At 51.6% G+C, this 15859-nt stretch overlaps 1 protein-coding gene across 2 annotated transcripts; it reads right to left on the reverse strand.

Moving 5' to 3' along the window:
* Nucleotides 1-1680: 1680 nt before the first annotated feature.
* On the reverse strand, nucleotides 1681-12387 carry Plin3 (perilipin 3). 2 transcript variants are annotated; one of them, XM_034499228.3, is made up of 8 exons: nucleotides 12279-12387; nucleotides 9153-9235; nucleotides 8026-8224; nucleotides 7788-7870; nucleotides 5827-6124; nucleotides 3738-3937; nucleotides 3124-3249; nucleotides 1681-2618 (listed from the first exon to the last, which is right to left on the reverse strand). In XM_034499228.3, the coding sequence occupies exons 2-8, from the start codon at nucleotides 9216-9218 to the stop codon at nucleotides 2277-2279; spliced, it is 1314 nt and encodes a 437-aa protein (XP_034355119.1). In that variant the 5' UTR covers nucleotides 9219-9235; nucleotides 12279-12387; the 3' UTR covers nucleotides 1681-2276. The 2 variants fall into 2 exon arrangements, with proteins under 2 accessions (XP_034355119.1, XP_076788112.1); XM_076931997.1 differs by having other exon boundaries at nucleotides 2133-2615; nucleotides 12279-12365.
* Between the last annotated feature and the right edge of the window lie 3472 nt (nucleotides 12388-15859).

Genomic DNA, 15859 nt, shown 5'->3' on the forward strand with positions numbered 1-15859 from the left:
GTGTGTGTGTGCGCGCGCGCGCGCAGAAATATATGTATGTAGATCAAAGAACAGCAAGTAGCTTTTCTTGCTGAGCCATCACAGAGACACAAAACAAAAATTTGTCGGAGAGAGGCGGGGTGCACAAATGAGCCACCCACCCCACCGTCTTGCTGGGGATTCTAGGTGGGAGTTTCTGTCTCCTATCATCACTGAACACGATCTCTCCAAGGCAAGTCTCAGAGTGGCCTCTCAGTCTTCATGTGTACATATTTGTGGAGGTTGGCATCAAGTGTTTTCTTTTGGTCACATTGTTAGGACACAGTTGTCTGAGTCCAGCCATTCCAGGAACAAGTTCCATCTTGCTGGCAGGATGAGCTCATGTTCCCAGGCCCCAGAACCCAATCCGCTCTTGCTTCATAGATTTTTCATGTTTTGTCAGTTAACCAGGAAAGGACGGGAAGAGGGAAGATGCCATTATCCTGTTGTCTAAATTACACTTGTGTGTAAGACACACAAGTCATAAATGTGCTCCTGTCTTGACTTAACTGACCCTGTGCTGCTCCTCCACTCCTTTGTTCCTTTTGTTTTTCCGTTTGTTTGTTTTTGTTTCTCTGTGTAGCCCTGGCTGTCCTGGAACTCACTCTGTAGACCTGACTGAACTCAGAAATCCACCTGCCTCTGCCTCCTAAGTGCTGGGACTAAAGGCGTGTGCCACCACCACTGCCTGGCTTCCTTTGTTCCCTTATCCTTCTAGACTCCAGGTCAGAGTCCAGCAGGGGACCTGGCTGTAAAAGCTGACTCAATGACTCTGAAACCAGGTGACCCCGATAAGGCCCAGTCACCAATGTTAACTTCCTTGTTTAACCCCTTGTGTCAAAATATGATTGGTCGCTGGGCGGTGGTGGCCCACGCCTTTGATCCCAGCACTTGGGAGGCAGAGGCAGGTGGATTTCTGAGTTCGAGGCCAGCCTGGTCTACAGAGTGAGTGCCAGGACAGCCAGAGCTACACAGAGAAACCCTGTCTGGAAAAAAACAAAAACTAAACAAACAAACAAACAAAAAAACCAAAACAAAAAACCAAAGAAAAAATACATAATTGGTCAATGCAACAGCCCACCTGGCTCCCTTTCACTTTGTGTTCCTATCCTATTAAAAGGCTGTGCAGTCCCTCTTAGGAGTTCAGATCCCGAACTGGTGGCCTCCCTGCAAGTGCAGAAAATAAAGCTTCCATCTTTAAGCTTCTGTCTCTGAAATGAGTTCTCTCGGCTTCCACTCCAAACCCAAGTGCTTCACCATTCACCACTGCAGCCACCTCTCCTGCCCTGAGTTCTGCTGTTTCGAGACACAGTCTCAATATAGCCCAGGTTAGTTTCAAACTTACTAAGTAGCCAAGGATGACCTTGAACTCCTGATTCCCTTCTCCCTACCTTCTGAGTTGGGATGACCTTGAGGTCAAGGGGAAATGACGTGGGGCATGTTTGGCAGGTTCAGCCTGTCACACTGACCCTTCTCCACACCTCACAGAAACGGAGAAAAAGTAGGCCACAGGTCCTTCCTGCTGTTCCTACATGGCCACAAGTGGTCACTTCCAACAAAGGCTTGCACTGTGCATAAAGCAGAGACAGAAGGAAGAAGGCCCCTAGGGATGCCAGGGTAGCTCAGCTGCTAGGAAGGGAGGGAACACACATACACACCATCTGCTGGCCACTGATGCACGTAAAATTTATTAAGGCAATATTGAGCCCCAGGATTTGAGGAACAGTGGACACTCAGCCGTTGGTCACTTTCTCATCTGAAATGATGACAACATCCCAGCTGTCCACCTGTCACAGTTGCTGGATTCTTGGACCAGGTATCAAGGTGTGCTGGAAGAGCTGGCTGCTGTGAGCCATCATGTAGGAGAGAGGCTGGAGTGGAATAGCACTATATGCCTGCTTTACTTCAAGACAAGGTCTCACGTCGCTTAGACTATCATTGAATTTGCTATGTGGCAGTCAGGCTTTGAACTTGTGACCCTCCTGCCTCTACACCACAGTGCTGGCACAGGATGAAAGGCTTGTGCTATCACTACTCATTACCCTCATTTTCTTTTTAGGAAAAAAAAATTTTTTTCTAGAACATTCTGGATTTTTTTTTCCTCTGGAACATTCTAGAAAAAAGTTTTGCTTTAAAAGACTGATGGGAATAGGCTAAATACATGTCTTGTTCAGAATGAGTGGGGGAGGACCTGCCGTTCAATAAGATTGTTGGGAAAAGCGGTCAAGCCAGATAGACAATGGCCCTGATCCTTCTCCCTACTTCTCCTCAGGGGCTTTCTCAGTGATTCCAGGAGCGAAGGGGCCTACCAGCCACATGGCTGGAGTGTTCTGGGCCACGTACTCCACAGTGTGGTCGAGGGCCTCCCGAGCTCTGGCTATACGCTCCCGAGTTTGGGCAAGAACGCTGGCTGTGAGGTCCTGGAAGGAGTGGATGCCGGAGAAGGTGGCCTGAAGGTCATCCACCTGGCTGCGGGCCTGCTGGGCCTGCTCCCTTATGTGGCTGGGCAGGCCCTGGATGCTGGCCCCCAGGGCACCACACGTGTTCTGCAGCTGCTGGGCGATGTCCCTGAACATGCTGAGTGCCCGGGTCTCCACCTGCTGAAAGGGGGAGATTGGAGTGGGGTGAGGGGTTTGAGGGCCAGCAGGGTACAGTTCCCAGCTTGGAGGACAGGAATTTGGCTCACTGAGTTTGGAACTAGAAGACAGATTCCCATAACCTTTTCAAAATATTTAAGATTTTCAGAGAGACACTGGAAGATGCCTGGAATCATCAGGGATCAAAAGCCACTGAGGTAGGGTAGGGAAGGGAATCAAAAGCCAAACAGCAAAACTTAGAAAAAGTTTACAAACCCCAAACAAACCACAATATGGACACTAGGAGGCCAGATGTGGTGCCGCACAGCTGTGATCTCAAAACCCAGCCAAACCAACCCACCCACACCCCCTAAGAAATAATAATAAAAATGTAAAAATTAAAAACTGAAGCCAAAACAACATAGAATCCTGTCGAGCATGGATTCTGTGGTTGCCCGGGGACAGAAGCATGATTTACACTGAACAGGGCACGGAGATTCACACAGGGACTCTGGGGCCCATTGGGTACCTCTGGCTTAGCTGGGTCCTTTTCAGCATCCTGTGGGGTCTTCTGGTTCCAGTTGAGCCACATCTGGTGCAGCTTCTCCTGCCCCTCCCCCAGCCTCTGGTCCATGCCCTGTTTCAGGGATTCCATCTACAGCACAGAGAAAGGGGCCCTATCAGAGGGAGCCCATGTCCTAGACACTGGGTTCCAGCTGGACAGAGCAGGGATGAGCATGCGCTTCATTTACTTTTTTTTTTCTTGCTAGTCTGGAATTCACTATGTAGAACAGGCTGGCCTCTGACTGAATGAGAGGCATACACCAAGGAGACACACGCTTTTATTTTTCCCCTTGGGCAGTGCTGAGGATAGATCCTGCTCCACCACCAACCACCATCAACTTCATGTAAATAAGTTGGAATAGTATGCGTGTGCCTTAGCTGCTCTTGCTGGCCTAGCGACTCAGCGACCAGCACCCCTAGCCAGCCAGCTGGAGAAAAAGGCCCAGGCCTTTGTTACACAGCCTGAACTGACCGATACACTATGGTGTGGAGGAAGCCAGCCCAGCCCACCTGCAGCTAAGCTCAAGGAGGGGAGCAGCAGAAAGGAGGCCCCAGCCATGGCCCCAGCAGGAGGCTCACCAGGCCGAGCACGTGTGTGAGCTGCTGCAGCGCCTCCTGCGCACTCTGCCTGGCACTCCGCAGCTTGCCCAGTGAGTGTTCATAGGCATGATTGCGCAGCCGCTCGGAGAGGGAGCCCAACCGGACAAAGTAGTTCTGCTCCTGTCTCTGCTGCTGCAGCGAGGCCATGTCTGTGTCCTCTGGGGCTGTGGCAATCAGGGCTGCAGGGTCAGAGGGAGAGAGTGCTCAGGCTCACACTACCCAATTCATGCCATGTGTCAGGCAGCCAAGGCAAGTCTCTGGCAACGCAAGCTACAGGAGACCCTGTCTCGGAATAAAAACGCAAAAAGAGGGCTGGCGATGTGGTTCAGTGGTAGAGCAGCTATCTGGAAGTTGGTTCATCCTCAGGACTACAGGACTAGAAAACAACGATGGGCCGGCAAGATGGCTAAGCAGACCAAGAGGCTTGCTGCCAAAGCCTGATGACCCAAGTTCAACCTGTGGATCCCACGGTAGGAGAGAACCGACTACCAGAAGTTGTGTTCTGGCTGCCCCATGTGTACCTAGCACAAGCGTATATCATATGATTAAAATGAAATATATCTTTAAAAATTGGGAGGACAGACCCCTAGAGCCTCCTGGCCAGGCAGCCTAGCCAAGTCAGAGTCCTAGGTCACTGATGCTCTGTCTCAAAAAGCAGGGGGAACACTGGCCGGGGACAGAGAGACAGCTGTGGCCTCTGCACCACATTCAATGAAAGGCCACTGAGACATTCAGAGACAAAAAGTCAAATCCTAGGGCTTTTTGTTTGGTTTGGTTTTGAGACAGGGTCTCAATATGTAGCCCAGGTTGGATTCAAACTCAGACATCTGCCTGCCTCTGTTTCCTGAGTGCTGGGATTAAAGGCGTGTGCCATCATGCAAGGTAAAATTCTATGGTTTGAAAAAAAACGTTTCCCTCTTCTCACTTCTCCTTATATGGTACATTTTGCAAACCAATCGGCTACTTTTTGGTTTGCGCCAGCTGGTGTGTGGCAGTTCTCCTGGAAGCTGGGACTGCATCTGGAAAAGTGAAAGGGGCTTTGTGCTTCAAGCCAAGGCAAGGGATGGACAGAGAGTTGGCAGGACATGGGGAGGGACAGGCAGGCAGCTCAACTGGCCTGAAGGAAAGAGGCTAGCCTCTAACTTCCGGTCCTCCTGCATCCACCTCCTAAGTGCACGCCACACCTGGCTGTTGTGCTGGGATGGAGCCCAGGACCTGTCCTGTGCTAAGTGACCACTCTACCCACTGAACAACAGCCCCAGCCTGAAGCTGATTCTTGTGTTGTGAGACAGGGTCTTAACCTAGGCTATGTAGCCTAGAATTTCTCATCTTCCTGCCTTATCCCTGGGGTGACAGGCACAGGCTGCCTTGCTTGGGTTACAAAGCTAGGTCCCACATGGCTCTGCTATTGCCTAGGACAGCCAGGGATGCCTCTGGAAACAGTGGTTAAAACCAAGGCTGCTCAGATGAGAGCCGCCCCCACAGAGCCATGGTTCCTCTTTATGCATGCCCGTCATCTTTTTCTTTTTTTTAGCTGTCACAGGTACTTTTATTTGTAACAAATTATTCCTGATTTCTTGTGCTCAAAAGTTCTTTGAGACAATTCCATTTTGAAGGGCCTTCCTACTTTCTGACCGTCACCCCCTATCCCAGGCCGGTGGGTGTCTCCCGCCATCAGTTGGGGAACTGCAGAGGAGCGCAGCCGGTCTCCCCTGCAGAGGGTCACTGTAGGCTGGGTGAGTGTTTGTCTTGCTTTGGATGCACCACACAAAGCTGCACCACACAAAGCTGCAGGCTCATGGCCAAGGAGAAACCGAGCCCTCTATAAAAGCTGGGGTAGTGACACACACCAGTACTTGAGCGGTGGCTCGGCGGGTAAAGGGACTTGTTGCTAAGCCTGACTAAGTTTGATCCCTAGAACCTCCATGGTGGAAAGATTCCACCAGAGGACTTGGAGGGCTCTGGGCAAAGGAGGGAGTCCTTTCAGGGACAGTTGTGGTGAAGACCAAGCATAGGCACTGAGGCAGGAGGTGAGCCAGGCCAGAGGAACCAGGGTGAGGATACTCACCTAGCTCTGCATCTGTCAGGGGCAGGCGATTGTCTGCCCAGGCCTCCGATTTCACCAGCACCCTGTCCATTCCACTAATCACCATCTGTCCCACTCGGGAGCCCATGACTGACTGGACACCGCTGGTCACTGCTGACTTGGTCATGTCCACACTGTTTTGCACAGCTCCGCGGGTCACATCCACCGCTCCTGTGACCCGGGTGGCCACTGTGTCCTTTGCACTGGACACTGAGCTGGATACCATTTCTCGAGCCCCAGTCACTGTAGATGACACCAGTTCCTTAGTATCCGCCAAAACCTGCAGGAGGGGACACATCAGCATCCTTCCACACTGGGATACCCAACTCAGACAGGCCATAGGGTCATCCTAGCCTTGTGTGGGTAAGAAGACTTCACAGCTGGGATTATGGTTCATGCCTTTAACGCCAGCACTGCATAGCAGCCCGGACTACATAGTAAGTGCCAGGACAGCCATCACTCAACCTCTCTGTGGTTTTGGTTTTTATTTTAAGGTGTTCCTGGATGAGCCTGTGTCCTCCCCAATTAGCTAAAAAATTTTAAGAAGACATTTTTGTTTAAGTTTATATATCTATATAGGTGTATGTTCTGTGTGCAGGTGCCTTCAGAGGCCAGTTGGAGTTACAGGCAATTGTGAGCTACCTAAAATGGGTAACGAGAATTAAACGCAGGTCCTGCGGAAGAAGAGCAAACAGCCTTGACCACTGAGCCATTTCTCCAGCCTCTAATTGATTAATTAGGTAATTAAGTAGACAATTTAAATTCCTTTTTATATTTGTATGTGCCACAGTATGTGTGTGAAGTTCAGAGGATAACTTGCAGGAGTCAATTTTCTCCTACTCTGTGGGTCCTGGGGATTAAAACTCTGGTCCTGAGGCTTGGCTGCAGTCACCTTCACTCACTGAGCTATCGTGGCCCTATTTACTCTTGACATGGGGGCTTATGTGTCCCAGGCTGGCTCCAATCCTAAACTATGTAGCTGCAGTCTATGTAATAGCCCAGGTTCAAATGCCATGTTGGCCACAGCCTGGTCTCATGTGGCTCAGAGGGTAGAGGGACCTTCCCAAATCCCAGGCCCAGAGCCTCAGCATAGGCTCCATCTCCCTTCTATACTGGGAGCACCACTGGGAAGGACACTTTAAAGCCAGTCTGTGTGGGGAGAAAACATTCTGGGAGTGAGAGACAAAGGGCTGCTGGGAAGCCTCCAGCTGCCTCAGGCTTCAGGTCATCCAGATGCCATCAAACCCAGAGTGTCCTGTTGTCCAGGCATTGAAACTATTCCTGGGCGTGGTACACAGGAGTGTAGGGTAGGGGCCTAGCCCACAAGGACAGGAAAAGAAAGTGTGTTCCCAAAGCAAAGTAGCTACCCAGACTTTGATTCAGAGGCCAGGTAGGATGGGGTCCAGGTGGAGCCCCTGCCTAGAATCCCTCAGTGAGACATTGGGGTTGTGGCCAGGGGTTTGAGAGCATTCAAGCCAACCTGGGCTATTTCAGTAAGACCCTGTCAAGAAAATGTCCTACTGGCTGTCCAGTTATTCACTGGATTTGGTTAATGGGGGTTCCAGAGATCAGAGAGCTGAGTTTGTGGAACAGCACATGTAAAAGTCATGGGGCAGAATCTGACGTGTGTCTGTTATATTTGCATCCTCTGTCTTCTTGGGTTTAGGTTCCTTTCCAAAGGCTTACAATTCTGTTTCCAAGGGTGTGGACCACAATCTAAACTGTGCATAGTACCTGAGAGGCCAGACCAGATGACACTGTGTGCCTTTACTCTGGGTTCGGTGGGATCCATTCTGACTGGATGTGGCCAGCCTTAAAGGCCTTCTTGCCCAGTGCAGGTGAGGACAGTGAGGACTGTCACATGTATGATGTGCTGTATATACAGCAGGACTTGGCAGGTCTAGACAGGGCCTCAAGACAGAGTCAACTGACTTAGCACTGACCTTCTCAGTCGGCTGCTGGAGGATGGGCAGGCTTTCCTGGAGTCTATCCAGCCCTCGGTGTGCATACTCGCTGGCCGTCGCAACTGCAGGGAGAAAACACACTCACTGTAATGCCCTTCAAAGGTGGGGAGAGCAGCCTAGGACTGGTTTCAGGGAACTGGAGATCAGAAGTGGGGATAATTCTTTCCAAATATGGCCATGAGGAGGCATTCTCCACAGCTTGGGGTCGTCAACTCACTCTGGGGCTCCAGCTTGGACAGGATGGGCTGTGCGCTGCTGACCGCAGCTGTGGTGAGGGTCTTGACGCCTTTCTCGGCCACATCGCACACAGTCCTGACATGGGGGTAGATCTCCTTGGTGGAGGTGTAGGCGGCGTTCACCATCCCACACGTGGAGCTGATGAGAGGCAGGCTGGCAACACGTTCCACCACACTGGGCTACGAGGGGCAGGGGACTTGGTGAGAATCTCAGAATGCCTACTGGCATGCTCTCATTCTGGGGGAACAGATCAGCTGGGCTTTACCACTCCTGGGGCGAACAATTGCACAAAGCAGGAACCTGAAGGTTCCAGCATGGGATTGGCCACCTAGTGATGTGTCAGGAAGTGCAGTAACTGAGGAATCCCATTTTTTTTTTTTTTGTTTCCTCCTGTATTTTTAGGACTGGGTCTCACTCTGTAGACCACACTGACCTGGAACAGAGACCTACCTACGTCTGCAGCTACACCAGGCTTGCCTGAAGTACTGCATTTTTGTTAAAGCACTGGCCAAGCACACAACAGGCCCTTGGTTTCATTCCCAATCCTTGAAACCAAGGGAAATGGCACATGATGTCATTCGGCACAGGCCAGGACCTCAAGGGCTCTATGGTGACTTTGATGCCCTGGGCTACAGGAATTCATCCTGAACTCAATGACACTGTCTTGGAGAGACAGGGGAGAGAAAGACAGAGATATGAGGGGGAGAGAAACAGAAAGAGAGTGAGAGAGAGAGTGCACGTGCGCACCCTTCTATCACTCAGGAGGTACAAGCTAGAGGATCAGGGGTTCAAAATCATCCTCAGCCATATAGTGAGTTTGAGGCTAGCCTGTGCTACATGAAACCCTGTATTGAATGCAAAGGAAAAATGGAGGGCTGGATCTAGGCGTTTAATCCCCAGCATTCAGAAGACAGACATAGGGGTCTCTGTGAGTTCCACACTAGCCTGGGCTACATATCAAGACTGTCATAAACAAAAAGAAGAAAGAGAAAAGAAGGAAGGAGGGAGGGAGACCTTCTGACTTCTCCCCTGGCTAGCTCCTTCTGTTCCCAGCAGGCTGCCACAGAACTCAGCAGCACAGGGCTCCCTGAAGCTCAGGCCCCTCACCTGCACCACAGGTTCCTCCACAGCAGCTTGGGCTTCAGCAGGCACATCTGTCCCATTGCTAGACATGGTCTCGGCAGCAGTTGCTGTGGGCAGAAGACAGTCAAGTGACAGCCAGCCCTCCTCCCTTCAGGGAAAGCCAGGAACACAGGAAGCACAGTTATCTGTGAACCTTCAGCCCTCTCAGAGCGCAGTCATCAGTTCAGAAGGTCCAAGGTGGGGCCTGGCTCATTTTAGCTCCACCCCAACTGCTGACCCTATGTGCTGGAGGAGATCCAACCCAGCTCCTCAGGCACTCAACAAAGCTGCACCTCTGGTCACACCCCCAGCCCCTGACTGGGGAATTCTAGGCAGGGGCTCCATTCCTGACCATGCCCCCAACCTCTTGCTTTAGGACCCCTAACTCTGGGTGGTTTTGACAGGGGTCCTAGGCCACATCTGGCAGACATGTCCCTTTAAGGCTCACTTTTGCCATCCATTAAGGGGACAGGTCAGGTCCAACACCTCTCTCAAGGGTACTGTTACCTCACAGCCTTCTTCCATGTGACCAGACAGTTGACACTGATCCCACAGCTGTGCTCATTTGTGAGTCTCAACATGACAATAGGGACAACTTAGTTGCCCAGCAGCAGGGGATTTAAAAACAAAAGCAATGTGTGTTCAAGTTAAAACAGAGACCTCTTGCTCTGGGTGGTGGTGGTGCACGCCTTTAATCCTAGCACTTGGGAGGCAGAGGCAGGCGGATTTCTGAGTTCGAGGCCAGCCTGGTCTACAGAGTGAGTTCCAGGACAGCCAGGGCTACACAGAGAAACCCTGTCTCAAAAAACAAAACAAAACAAACAAAAAAACAATCAAACCAGAGACCTCTTGCATGCCAAGGAGTTCTGAGGCAAATGTCTGAAACATCCAAGATTCTCTTTCTCTCTCCTTAAAGAGTATTTTGGGAGTTGGAAAGATGGCTCAGGAGGTACAAACCATGTACTGTTCTTTCAGAGGATCCGAGTTTGATTCCCAGCACCCATAGCACAGGGTTCACAACTGCTTGTCCCTCAAGCTCAAGGACACATGGCCTCTATGGCACTGCACTCACATTCACACGTGCAGCATGCAACTAAAAATAAGTTTATAAGTTAAGCCAGGGGTGATGGTGCATGCCTTTAATCCCAGCACTTGGGAGCAGAAGCAGGAGGATCTCTGTGAGTCCCAGGTCAGCCTGGTCTACAGAGTGAGAACCAGTCTCAACAAAACATAAAGCAAAAATAAACAAATATAATAAATCTCATAAAGATCTATGTTTTAGCTTTGTTTATGTGCATGCAGTGGCCACAGGGTCCAGAGCATTAGACCCCTGGAGCTGAGGTTAGGCTAAATAAGGAGCCTGAGGCTGGTGCTGGGACTGAACCTGGGTTCTCTGAGGGCAGTGAGTGCTCCTAACTGCTGAACCATCACTGCAGCCTGAGTCTGCTTGTCTTTACATAGATGTTAGAAGATCAGAAAGCTTGACGGACAGAGGACAGTGTTCAGACAGAGAGGTAGAAGCCTGGTATATGAATTTTAGGACAGGTAGGTGATATTACTTGTTTTAAAACCAGTTAAAAACTGGGGGGGGGGGGGGGGGGGGGCTGTAGAGATGGCTCAGTGGTTAAGAGTACTGACTGCTCTTCCAGAGGTTTTGAGTTCAATTCCCAGCAACCACATGGTGGCTCACAAACATCTGTAATGAGATCAAATGCACTCTTCCAGTGTGTCTGAAGACAGCTACAATGTACTCACATACATGGAAGGAAGGAAGGAAGGAAGGAAGGAAGGAAGGAAGGAAGGAAGGGAGGAAGGAAGAAAGGGAGGAAGGAAGAAAAGAAAGAGGAAAAGAAAAAAAGAAAAAATGGGCTGGGTATTTAAGGTGCCCCAGAACCACAGACACCAAGTGTAATGGCACATACCTGTCACCCCAGCACTTGAGAAAGGTCAGAAATCTAGACCATGTTCCACTACACAATGAATTCTAGGCCAGCCTGGATGCCATGAGATTGGCTGATGTTGTCTGCAGGATGCTCAGATCCGCAGCTAAGCCATAGTGGATGCTCAATAAACTGGCAAGCCCCAGCAGTTAGGGTTGTGATAAAGATTTCCCAACAGGGGAGTCAGGTGACGCTGCTCATGCCTTACCTAAACCCAGTAACTGTCACCTGGTAAGGTGGGTGGCAAAACCTGACTGATCCCTTAGGAGTCAGACACCTCTGTCCCCATCCCAAGCAAGGGGACTGTAGCCGGGCACCTTTTGCTCCTTTTGAGTGCTTGTGACATCGTATCTCCCTATACCTGGCTCCAGCTGCCTGAAACTGACCCTCCTCCACACACCCAGCCCACAAGATTACTTTCAAGGCTGAGAAAGCCAAAAAGCCCCCAGGGTCAAAACCCAGCATGTAGCCAAGGCTTAGAAGTGATTCAAGGAGTCTTTCTGCCTGGTTTGGTGACAGTGCTGTCATTCCAGCATTATTGGTGGAGGCAGGGGGATAGCAAAATCCAAGCCACCCTAGTTTAGAGTAGGGCCATTTCCAAAAAACGATTAACAAGATAGAAACAAAACACTGAATTTGAGAGATTCCAAGAGCGGGAGGCACCAGGCTCGGCTGGGGACAAGACTGCAGGTCACAACCTCCTGTGAAACAGGCCTGGCTTTAGGCAGGGCCCTTCCACCCCCATCCCCACCCCTACACACTCCAGGGCCTGGGGCTAGTGCACGTCTAGTAAAACTATTTGTGACTGCAGCTGCTGGGCTGGTTGTTCTTGCGGGCAGGACACTCAGAATCAGCGGGAGGAGGGAGGAGCCACAGCACAGGACACATGGGACGTGCGTTTGAACACAACTCTAATTCTGTGGAATTCATCTTTTTTGACGCTCAGGGACTCCGTCACTGACGGGGACGCTAAGGTCCTAGGGTGGCCAGGCCAAGAGTTGGAAGTGCTGCAAAACTTGGGTCCTTGGGTAAAAAGTTAAAGTCTCCTCTAAAAGTAGGATTTCCTAGAGTGCAGAGATTTTGGGATACCCGAGTCCTCCCAGGGAAGCCTCGTTTCTCCCTCCTCTCTCTAAAGGCCCCTCAAGCCTGCCCCTCGCCCCCCAGCTCTCACCAAAGTCCTCAGGTCGTCCAAGAGAGGAAACCTCCCCTAACAGGTCCAGCTCGGATCTACCGGGAGGGGCGGGGGCGGCCTCGTGGATCCCCGTGGAGGGAGGGGCCTTACAGTGACGGGACAGAGGGCCAATCAGAGGTCCCCGTGGCGTAGTTCCGCCCACCCTTCTGAGCCGACCCAGCCCAGGTTGGCTGCGTTAGTTGAGTCCCAGAAAGACCTGGAGTCCTGATCCTGGGTGGAGAGGAGAATGGAAACCCATTCTGGGGTCCTTGAATCCTCCCATGTTTCCAGAGACCTCAGAGAGGCTTCCAGATCCAAGGAATGGTTGAGTGACATTTTTAGAAGTCCATCGGACCCAGGGGAATCAATAGCCAGGAGGACACACCCCCCTGAACAGCCCTGATTGGGTCCTAAAGGAAAGCTTGCTGTCATCCAGATTGAGGCTCTTATTGTCCCAAGGCCGCTGGCGGACGAGGGCACTGAGGCCCTGAGACGGCCAGCCATGAGCAGTATCCAGCTTTCTGCTCCTGGACCCCTGGATCAACCCTTTCCTGAAGATACTTCCGGGACTTTTTTTTTTCCATCCCTAAATGTTCTTTTTCTCCTTGGTCTGTAACCTAAGTGTTAACCTCAGACGGCTGCAGGGGCTAAGAAAGAGGTGAATGTATTTGTTGTGGGTGTGACTACGTGCGGTAGTGAAGAATGTGCTCAGGCTTTTGCAACTGCGCATGCACGAATGTGAGCCCGGCCCGGAGAGGACCCACCCTTACTGAGTTACCGGAGATCTTTCCAGACTTCCGTCCGGCACCTCCTCTTTTTCTAAGCTGCCCTGACTCAGACCGAGTTCTTTATCTTCCTGCTTCCAGTGAACAATGCCGCCTTCACAAGGGCAGTGGCGGGATGGGGCATGGAGCCGCGAGGTGGCGCCCTGCTCGCGACGGCGGCCCTCCCCTCCGTGCCCCTCTACAGTGCCCCTTCCCTCTCTGCCCCCGACGCCGCTCCTTCCCTCACAGAGCCCCTTCACTCTGTGTCCCCCTCCCGACGGCTCCCCTTCTCTCTCCCCGATGTCGCCTCTTTCTGTGTCATAGAAGGCATGTCCTATTAACCTTGGGCCTGGCCCATGGCTCATTAGCTGTGTATACAGGCATTCAACAATTAGACACATGCTGTACGCAAAGGTCATGTAGGGCAGTCCTAGGGACATAGTCTGGGCCCTCTCAGCTAGGTAGCATTCAGAGACTCGTGGGAAGACAAGCCAGCTGAATAGCATTACGACTTCAGGGGAATACCGGTGGACAGTCGGAGCTACGCAGTGACTGTCTTAAAAACAAAACAACAATATTGGGGGGTTGAATCTAAGGAATTTTTGTTTGTTTGTTTTTGTTTTTTTTCGAGACAGGGTTTCTCTGTGTAGTCCTGGCTGTCCTGGAACTCACTCTGTAGACCGGGCTGGCCTTGAACTCAGAAATCCGCCTGCCTCTGCCTCCCAAGTGCTGGGATTAAAGGCGTGCACCACCACTGCCCAGCTAAGAAATTTTTAAAATGTACATTACATCTATTTGTTTGGGGGGGGGCACTCATTCCACTAGTGTGTGTGGAGGTCAGAAAAGAGCATGCAGGAAGTCATTTCCCTACACCAGGCACGGGAGCCTGGGGATTGAGCGCAGGTCTGTGGAATTGCAGCGCCTCCCTTTCTCACTGATCCATTTCACTGGCTTTGTCTTATTGACTGAGGCCATCCCCCTGCTTCAATCTCTCAGTGTTGGAATGAAAGGCATTCTTTTAATTTTAGGAGAAATTAGGGGCTGGTGCCCAGTGCTTAATCAGTATACACAAAACTTGGGTTCTGCCCCCAGCACCACATCCACCAGGTGTGGCACATGCCTGTCACCTCAGCACCCAGAGCTAAGGCAGGGGGACCGTGGATATCAGTTCAAGTGCTATCCAGTGAGTTTGAGGTTGGCCTGAATTACATGAGATTGGAGCAGGAAAAACAATGGAAGATTAGATGAGAGAGGAGCTGTCTGTGTCCTTACTCTTTGAAAGGTAATTTACAGCCACAAGCCTTTGCTGTAACTCAGTGACCTGATGGCCAGCTGCTATTCATGTCTCCTCCTCATGTGGCCTGTGTGGCTGGGGGGTTTTGTCCTGCCTCACACCACAGGAAACTGGGGGCCATTTAACATGCAGAACCTGGCTGTCTCCTGTTGTCCCCTCCTGAGCCTCATGGCAGCCAGCTACTGCTGTACCCTGTGAGGTGGTGGTGGGAGGCTTGGGAGAAGAACACGGCTCTGAGCCCCATGGCCCACCAGGCTGGCTGAGCTTCTTCCAGGCCCTTGAGTCACCTGAGTTCCTTTCTCTGGCCACCATTTCCTGGCCACTCCAGGTCCTGTGAGAGGCATGCACTAGGTCTCCTTGGTCCCTTGTTTCTCTGGGCTCTGAGGCCAACCCTGCAGGCTGCCTGGTGGCTCCTGGGTGACTTAAAGCAAGTGGGGCAGTAGGCGGATTTCAGTGTGTAAGTGTCTTGGCTGGCCCAAAGGCTATGCTCTGTGGGGCCTGTAACCCAATCCCTCTGGGACCACAGCCCTCCCAGTTCCTACAGAGGGCAGCCTGGGCCAAGGTGCCCTGGCTTGGCCCATAACTTAGAGCACTGCCAGCAACCAGGACATCCTGGTCATGTTGTCATGCTGGTGGGGACAAGTTGTTCCTGCTATCTCTTTGGATGGAGACTGGTCTCCTAAGTGGACACTGACCTAGTGCTGCCGTCCTGGTGATCACCTTGAGAGTGAGTGAACATAAGTATCACTTAGGACCTGGTCGGGGTGGCATCCAGCTTGATAAGACCCTTAAGTCCCTGTGATTGATAAGAGGGGTGAGCTCCTTCTACCAGCCCTTGGTGGCAGAGTTCTTATTTCCTAGATAGTGGGAAAGATGGGTCACAGTGGTGGTGGCTGGGGCTTACAGTGTGGACAGTTCTCCTGCACCTGCCTCTTTGTGTTTTCTGTTCCCCACCTACCCTGCAGAGGTTGCAGCTGTGGCTTGGGTTTCTGGGAAGGGGGGTATTTTGAAGTCAGGAGCCAGGGAGAATGAGGGGCCCCTCCACAGGGGACAGGAAGCAGGGTGGCCCCAGCTGTCTTCTCCCATTGGCCCACCTGGCATAGTGGGTGCAATCAACCACCACACAGGAAGTGTCCCCAACGCTTGCCTGTGTGGGTCACTGAGACTTAGGGGTAGAGGGGTAGGGAGACTTCCTGAGGAAGCTGTAGGGCTACATAGAATGTTCCAGAAGGCTTTAGCTGCATAGCTGATGGCAGCTGTGGAGGGAGCACTCAGGGTCTCACATAACCCAGGCTGGCCTAAAACACAGTGTATAGCCAAAAATGACTTTAAACCTCTCAGCATACTGCCTTGGCCTGCCCAGTGCTGGGTGCTAGGTGTGTGCCACCACACTCAAGGCCTTGGAGATCTCTGTTCACATGTAGTTAACCCATGGAAACTTGACACACAGAGGCTGCTCTGCCAAGACCCTAGAGACAGCTTGGTCCCCTTCAGACTGGGTCTTGCATAGCCCAGGCTAGCCT

Source organism: Arvicanthis niloticus, chromosome 3 (assembly GCF_011762505.2).
Source record: "Arvicanthis niloticus isolate mArvNil1 chromosome 3, mArvNil1.pat.X, whole genome shotgun sequence".
NCBI classification, from domain to species: Eukaryota; Metazoa; Chordata; class Mammalia; order Rodentia; family Muridae; genus Arvicanthis; species Arvicanthis niloticus.